Source organism: Myotis davidii, unplaced genomic scaffold (assembly GCF_000327345.1).
Source record: "Myotis davidii unplaced genomic scaffold, ASM32734v1 scaffold698, whole genome shotgun sequence".
Lineage (NCBI taxonomy): Eukaryota > Metazoa > Chordata > Mammalia > Chiroptera > Vespertilionidae > Myotis > Myotis davidii.
The window spans coordinates 2,502,561-2,511,156 of NW_006290032.1; the positions used below are offsets into that span (position 1 = coordinate 2,502,561).

Below are 8,596 nucleotides of genomic sequence, written 5' to 3' on the forward strand. Positions count from 1 at the left end.
TTCTGTCTCTGAGCCTCTGAACTGGACTAGTCTAGGCACCTCAGAGAAGAGGGATCGAACTGTTTTGTGACTGGCGTATTTCACTTCACATAATGTCTTCAGGTCTCATCCCTGTGGTGCCTGTGTCGGAATTCCCCTCCTTTTCAAGGCGGGAGTTTCCATTGTGTGACCTGATGCGTTTGTTTATCCGCCTGTCTGCTGTCAGACCTTCGGGCCCCTCCACCTGTGGCCGTCGGGAGCAGCACTCCTGTGAGCCCGGGGGACAGGGACCTGAGAGTGCACCCGGCGTGGCTGCTGGGTCCCGAGGGACCATCCCAGCAGCTGCACATTCCACAGCCCTGCAGTGCACAGGCTGCCCGCTCTCCCCACTCCCAGCACCCGTATCGTCTGGGCTCCTTGATGGTTGCCATCCTAACGGGTGTGTGAGCCTCCACATAAATTGCATCTGTTAAAATTATTTCTTGCCCAGCGGCGTGGCCTATGAACCAGGAGGTCACAGTGCATTCCCAGAGCATATGCCTGCGCTGAGGGCTCAATCCCCAGGAGGGGCTGCAGGAAGCAACCGATGGATGCTATTCTCTCTCATCGATGCTTCTATTTCTCTCTCCTTCTGCTTTCCCCTCTTTAAAATCAATAAAATACACTCACTCACCTCCTGCTGGGCACATGGACTGTGTCCAGATCTTAGCTATTGTAAATTGTGCTGCTATGAACATATGGGTGCATATATCCTTTCTGATTGGTGTTTCGGGTTTCTTAGGATATATTCCTAGAAGTGAGATCACTGGGGTCAAATGGCAGTTCCATATTTAATTTTTTAGGAAACTCCAGACTGTTTTCCATAGTGAGTGTCTGCACCAGTCTGCATTCCCACCAACAGTGCACAAGTGTTCCTTTTTCTCCAAATCCTCTCCAGCACTTGTCATTTGTAGATTTGCTGATGTAGCCATTCTGACAGGTGTGAGGTTATACCTCATTGTGAGGTGATAGCCCAAGTGCCCATCAATAGGTGAGTGGATAAAAAAGCTGTGGTACATTTATACTGTGGAATACTATGAAGCTGTAAAACAGAAGGAACTCTTACCCTTTGCAACAGCATGGAGGGACCTGGAGAGTATATGCTAAGCGAAATAAGCCAGTCAGAGAAAGACAAGTGTCACATGATCTCACTCATACATAGAATCTAATGAACAAAGTAAACTGATGAATAAAATAAATCCAGAGACATAGAAGCATGAACAGACTGAGGCGGAAGCTCAGGGAAGGCCGGGGAGGGAGGGTGGTGGGGAAATGATCACGAAAGAGCTTGTATGCATATGTGCATAAGCCATGGACACTGCCAATAGGCGGGCGAAGGCCTGGGGCTGGGGCAGGCTAGAAGGGGTCAATGGGGGGAGGGGGACATATGTAATACTTTCAACAATAAAGATTTAAAACTAAATATATAAAGAAAGACTGAGATGGATTTATAGTGTAATCCAGAACAAAGCATGAGTGAAGTGTAGACACCCTCAATTTTAAAAATGTCTGATTCCGTGCACATCAGAGCCCCCGTGGTTCTTACTGGCTTTGCCTGGCTCACGCCCCAGCCTGTGTCTTGCCCCCTGCCCAGGCCTCGGGAAGGGGTTCATGAGGCAGTTAGGGGTGGAGGCCTAGATCTCAGGAAAGATGATGTATTTGGACTCGTCAGCATGTACGGGAGCTGAATGGCATGGATGTGAGCTGTCACACTCGAGAACTGGAGACGAATAAGAGATAGAAAAAGGGAGGAAGGATCTGTTTTCTTCATCAGTTTATTCTGTTCATTCGATTCATTCCACATATGAGTGGGGTTTGCTGGGTGAGAAAGATGAGCCAGGACTGAGAGAAGGAGCCACGTTGGGAAAGTGTGAGGAGTAGCTGGGAAGGCTGAGGAAACACAGCAGGGGGTCATCCCAGGGACCCCAGGGAGCTTCCTGAGGGGTTGGGATCACAGAGTGAGCAGCGTCAGGGTCAGATGTCTGCTTCTCAGTGGTTCTCAATGATGCAGGAGAGCCATCAGGTTGGAGGGCGTGAGACATGAAGCAGGATCCGAGTGAGGCGTTGGGAAGTAGGCTCTGTTCGTGGTGCCTCACCGTATGTCAGACCACAGGGGGCATGTTCACTGGAGGGAATCTGGGGAAGGGCACAGGGATTCCTAGTACTAGGCTTAATCTTCCAACTTTTCTGAACTTCCTAAAGTGATCTATATATATATAAAAGCCCAAGCAACCGTTCAACCGTTCCACTGGTAGCTATGACCTGCACTGACCACCAGGGGGCAGATGCTCCCACTGGTAGGTTAGCTTGCTGCTGGAGTCTGGCCAATCGGGACTGGGCGAGACAGGCCGGACATACCCTGGAGCCTCCCGTGGTCTCCCCCAGCCCCGATCATGCACTGGTGGGGTCCTTTAGCCTGGCCTGCGCCCTCTTGCAATCCAGGACCCCTCGGGGGATATCGGAGAGCTGGTTTCAGCCCAATCTCCACAGGCCAGGCCAAGGATCCCACGTGCACCGGGCCTCTAGTTTTCAAACAAAAAGGTTTCCCTGTAGAATTAAAAGTAACAGGGACGTGGCTTTACCACATCTGTCCAGCCTTGGCTGGGATTAGCCCAGCAGCACCTGGAGGAGGAAGATGAAGGCCAGAGCTCAGCTTGGCGTTCCTGTCAGGAGTCAGGAATAAGGATGCCCTAGGAGGAGGGTGTGTGAGAGCAGGAGCAGGGCGGGGCCAGGACAGCCAGCGTGGTGTCTGGAGGGAGAGCTGGAGGGAACCAGGAGAGGCAGGCCTGGGCGGGAGATGGGGGCGGGGCCTCTGTCCCTGGGCTGTGCTCAGTGGGGTGTGGAAGGAGTTCACACCCAGTGCTGTCTTCCTCCAGGAGCTGAGGGTGTCTCCTGAAATCCTGTATGTTCAGATATTGCAGATGCCACACAAGTCTCAAAGGGATTATTAGGTTTTTCAGAAAACTTGTGCCACCAGCTTTGGAGTCAGCAATCCGTGGCTCAGTCTCAGTTGAGGGTAGAAGTCAGCCTTAGTTCAGGCTGAGAATCTGGATGCTGGGAATGACAAATTAGCCTGGGCTCACAATATCCGTTAGTTCCCTGAAGTTCTTACTACAAAAAAGTGTTGAGTGAATAGACTACCCTGAATAGTGTCAAGTCCTAGAATCAGTAAATGAAAACAATTTTATTAGAAGTTTGTACATGTGCTGTTTACTTTCTCTAAGGTTTCCTCCCCCAGACTGCAGAGTGTATTCATTTAAAACAATCTAATAAAAAAGCATAATATGCTAATTAGACCCGACAGCCGAACGTCCTTCAGACAAAGCCATTGCGGCTGCGAGGGCCGAGGGCAGGCAGCTGTGGCAGCCGGCAGTGGCAGCAGCGGCAGGGTGATGGGCACGGCACCTTCCCCTGATCGGCCTAGTTGCCTCCCCTCAGGGCTCCTGGACTGTGAGGGGCAGGCCGGGCTGAGGGGATCCCTCCCCGCCCCCCAGGGCACGAATTTCCGTGCACCGGCCCTAGTAACATTAGAAAGTGTGTCTAGAGAAGAGGGCCTTTGCCAGTGGACTGGTTCCTGCGATGCACAGTGATGCTCTGAGTGTCCGGCTGCAGAGGGCAGTGACTGGCGCACAGCTCCGCCAAACGGTGATGTCGTTTAAAACTGGAAGCGTTCGGTATTGAGTTTGTCGCAAAATCGCATGATTTGCTTTTTGTTTATATTGTAATTCCAGTGAGGAAAGTTTCCGACTCCTGCCTTTTTATTTTGTGTCCTCCCAACATTTAGTTACCTGGGAGCGTAGTTAAAGTAGCCACTCATCCCTGCGGGTGAATTTAGCCAGAAATAGTCACCCAGTGGAAGTAATGTGCGTTTCCTAAAGCATTCAGATCTTATTGGCACATCTGATCATTGCAGGCCAGCTCATTGATTATGTGACTGCTCTTGAACGTTTAGGCTTTGTAACGCAGTGTTTCTCTTCATTCTGACAGAGAGAGGGCAGCTTGGTTTTATGGCGACTTAATGTCTGTTTCAAACCGAGGCCATCTTTTCAGATGAAGTATATATTAACTTCTTGACTGTTGGGCTTTGGGTTTTTTGGTGTACAGAATCAAAATGAGCATTATTAATTAAAGCTCTCTGCCCTGACATTGTGGCTTCATTTGTGCCAAGTGTTAAAATCCGTCTATTTTAGATTTGCAAAGAACCTGGAGCCAAAATTCCCGTAAAGACACATGGATGTCTATGTCAGCAGGAGAGAAAAATAGCGCATCTATTTTTAAGGCAGTGGAATTCTGAAGTCAGACCACTTGGTTGAATGCTTGCCATAGTGACTGAAATTCCACACACTCACAGAGCCTCTGCTGCCCCCTGCTGCCGGGGTGTGGACACTTGAACAAAAGGCAAGAGTTCTTGAAGATTTATTGTTTTCTTGTGTGTGTGTCTATTAGACTTGAAATTATGAGTAAGTTAAAAAGTAAAATAAATATTCTGAAGTTAAAATCAAAATGGGTATAAAATTATGTGATTTTAAGTTACAAATGTTTTAGGCTTTAAAGATTGAAAAATTAGCCAGGTTCTTTCTGATACTTTTTTTAACCATAAAGTAACTGGGGGGGCAGGGGGGGCTTAGTTTTTGAGCCCCAGGCAGTGTGCCCCGCTTCCGCGCCACTAAGACTGGGGGCCTCCACTGCCTTTTATTTAGGCGGCACTGGAGTGGCGCTCGGGCGGAGACCGTCTCATAGTCCACTTCCCTGGCCCGGATCTGGGAGGGGAGCACGGTGCACAGGGTGGGGCTGACCTAAGGAAGGAGAACAGTTTCCAGTGTAGCTGCGTGTTCGTCTGTAGATTTCCAGGGCACGTCTTCTGTGTGCTGGGTTCTGAGATGGCCTCTGGGGAAACGGTCACAGATAAGGGGCTGACTGGTCTGGTGGGAGTGAGCCTCCGTCTTAGCAAGTGAACGCCAGCCCTGCGGCCCCCTTCCCTAAGGAAGGTTGTACTGGGAGGTGTCCTTACCTGTGAGCAGCATCACATTTGGGTTTGAATTCCCATGTATATTATACAGTTCTTTCTTGGGAGTTGCTTCAAAGTTTAACCTCCAGAACCTGATCAAAGTCAAATACAGATTTTTTGGTAGGGTAATATTTAGATGTTTTGATCAACTATGGATTCCACTTGAATTCTGAGGGACAGGGTAGTTTTTAAAAATATACCCTGTTGGTCAACTTAGGGATAAAAGGGCATCTATGATAGAGTTCCATATTATTGTTTAAAAAATAAGTTCTGTTTTAATACCTTTGCTTCATTTTCTTTGACCTTTAATCTGGTGTGCATGAGAATGAGAGGAAATTGAGATAACTGAACATGATGAAAAGGTCACCTAAAATAAGGAGAACACAAACACTTACTAGAACTGTACAGAGTGTAGGCAATTAATTGAAAATGCAAGCTGATGCCATATACTTAGTTATCTTCTGTGGGCATCAGCCCATGAAAGTGCATCTGGGACTCGATGTTCAAACCAGTGGCCCCGCTTCACCAGACGGAGACGCTGTGGGGTGACCTTGTACTTAGGCACATGCTCACAAGGGCTCCGGGTGTGGGGAGTCAGGTGTGGCTGCTGCCACCTGCCAGCTGGCGCATTGCCAGGGCACCTGCCTCTCGGGGATGGGAAGGGGAGTGTCTCACTGCACAGCTGAGATGGAGGTTTTAGGAAGCAGCTATTTTTTTAATCGAGAGCTATGGTTCAAACCTTTATCCGCATATCATTATATCATTAAAAACCATTGAGGACCTCAAGACCTTTGTTTGTATGGTTATATCTATCAATATTGGCTGTACTAGGCATTAAACCAAACATTTTAAATATTTTAAATAACCAAACTCACGCATGGTTTTATAACATCCATGCATCTTTATTTGGGAAATACTGGTTTGCTAAATTATGTAAGTCTTCCAGTCCTTGATCCTTTTTTTTAAAGGAAGAGTTCATTTTTAATTCTTTTAATATATAAAGGTATGTCCGTCTGTTTCATGCCTCCCTGCTTCGGGTCTTATTTTGATACTATCTTTATATGTCTTTTTTTAACCCTATTTGTTAATATCCCCAGACTTTGGCAGAAAGTCTATAATAATTGGGAAGCTAAAAAACTCACAGAGATAGGTAGTAAGTTTTTCGAAAGTCTGACTTTGATCTAAAAGCTTGAATTCCATCACTGGCAATAAACACTGCCGTCGGTTTTCTTGAAGTCACGTGTTCACTTCTTTAATGTTCAAGAAAATTTCTGCCAAATAACCAAGTCTGATACCCACACTTGTCATCTTTTCCAGTAAAAATGGTGTTCAGTTGTAAGAGTAAATAATTATTATCCACTTCTCACAACCCACATGGGCGATTAGGGTTAGGGTTCGGCAGTGGCAGTGGGGGGTTAGGGTTAGGGTTCGTCAGTGGCAATGGGTGGTTAGGGTTAGGGTTCGGCAGTGGCAGTGGGGGGTTAGGGTTAGGGTTCATCAGTGGCAGTGGGCGCTTAGGGTTAGGGTTCGGCAGTGGCAGTGGGGGCGGGGGTGTAATGTGGTGCACGCTGCGACCCAGTGGTGCTCTTAACTTATGTGAGGAAGGGAATCAAGCCTGTGGTCTCGTTACTGAGGAAGCGCCATTGTCAGGGCTGAGGGGCTGGCTCGGTCACCACCTGGTCAGCCGTGACTCTAGGCTCCAACCGAGCCCTCTGTCCTCAAACCAGGGTCCCGTACGTCCTCAGTGGTGGGAATCGTACACCCGGGACATAGGCACCTGGGATGCAGGCACTAGGGACACAGGCACCTGGGACTCATACACCCGGGACACAGGCACCTGGGACGCAGGCCCTGGGACTCATACACCCGGGACACAGGCACCCGGGACACAGGCACCCGGGACACAGCACCTGGGACACAGTTACCCGGGACACAGGCACCCGGGACTCAAACACCCGGGACACAGGCACCTGGGATGCAGGCCCTGGTCCAGCCCAACCCATGGGAAGAGCATTTTTCTGGCATTGCTGACACTTTCAGGTGACAGATTGAGGGAAGAGCCACTCATTCTGTAGAACACCGGCACCCAGGATTATACACCCGGGACACAGGCATCTGGGACACAGGCACCCGGGACACAGCACCTGGGACACAGTTACCCGGGACACAGGCACCCGGGACTCAAACACCCGGGACACAGGCACCTGGGATGCAGGCCCTGGTCCAGCCCAACCCATGGGAAGAGCATTTTTCTGGCATTGCTGACACTTTCAGGTGACAGATTGAGGGAAGAGCCACTCATTCTGTAGAAAGGGCCAGAAAATAGGTGCTGTTTGAGCCGAGTTAAGGAATTCGTTTTGTTTGTTAACTGGAAGATTTTAAGTACTCCTGCTTTTCTCCCTTCTCAGGCTGCAGAAAAGAATTCAAGAACTTGGAAGTAGGCTGTAAGTCTCATGACCCAGAATCACATCCACAAATAAAAAACCCTGTGATGAAAAGGTAAGGAGGGACAGTTGGGAATATTAATGTCTTTTTCGTAAGTGGGTGTATTAGAGGAACGCTTCACTTACAGACAGGCAAAGTGCCCGTTTCTACCTGCAGCCGTGGCCTGCGGCATGCTGGTGCCCGTCTTATTGGAGGCAGTTAGAAGGATGTAGACCTAAGGAGAGGGCCAGGGGCACAACACAATTGCTTCAGTCCTTGTAGATCCTTACAAAGTAGATGGTATTTTGCAAAAGAGAAAATTCAGGACTTAAATGAAGTAATTTGTCCAAAGTAGTGGAGCTGAGACCTGCCCATAGCTCTTGTCTACCTAGCAAAGCATCAGCTCTCCCTCCTTCTGTAACGCCCATGATAAAAGTGACCAGGTGCGCAAAACTGTTTGCAGTGTGCTACCTTTTATCTTCACCTTAGAGGTTAATCACTACCTAAATAGACGTAATCTTGGTTAGCTAGATTATTTTAAATTAGTCTCCGATCCTTATGTGTCAGGATTAAAGTACCTCCATTACTGTAAACTTTGCAGTGCTGGTTGGGAAGTGTCTTAGGGGATTGAAGTGTTTGCTGGGAATATCTTCCTTAAGTCTGAAATTCACAGCTTTTGAAATCACACTTCTAACGCTTAGAAACTTGGCCGGTGTTTCTGGTGAGCACGCCCGCCTGGTTGAGAGTCAGAGTGTAAGACATTAATGCTTCAGATCCTTCTGCTTCTGTTATGTCACACAAGTCGCCGAACGTGCTGCTGTGAGGGGAGGTGACCGGACAGTCCACCACGCCGCCTGCTCGCACGTGGGGCTGCAGCTTCGCTTTGCTTTTCTACTCCAGGTCCCGTGGACGTGACCCCAGCGGGAAGCTGCTCACTGCGTCGGGGCCACAGGTCCTCCGGGGCCTCCCAGCTGGTGAGCAAACCCTGTCAGGGGAGCAGAAGCCTGAACACGGCAGCGAGAGCCAGTTTCCCGCGTGGCCAGATGGAGGCAGCTCCGAGGGGGCAGGTGGGCTCTCTCACACCGATGCCAGTCCTGCTTCTGGAATGAGAACGAACAGCGATGACTTCGCACCAGCCTCGGTGTG

At 49.2% G+C, this 8,596-nt stretch overlaps 1 protein-coding gene across 1 annotated transcript in view; it reads left to right on the forward strand.

Annotated features, from left to right (window-relative positions):
- Window positions 1-8,596, forward strand: part of USP53 (ubiquitin specific peptidase 53) — a 34,019-nt gene that overhangs the window by 24,744 nt on the left and 679 nt on the right. Inside the window, exons 14-15 of the mRNA XM_006762902.2 lie at window positions 7,435-7,525; window positions 8,351-8,593. Coding sequence (XP_006762965.1) covers window positions 7,435-7,525; window positions 8,351-8,593 — 334 coding nt within the window. The remainder of the gene's footprint in view (window positions 1-7,434; window positions 7,526-8,350; window positions 8,594-8,596) is intronic.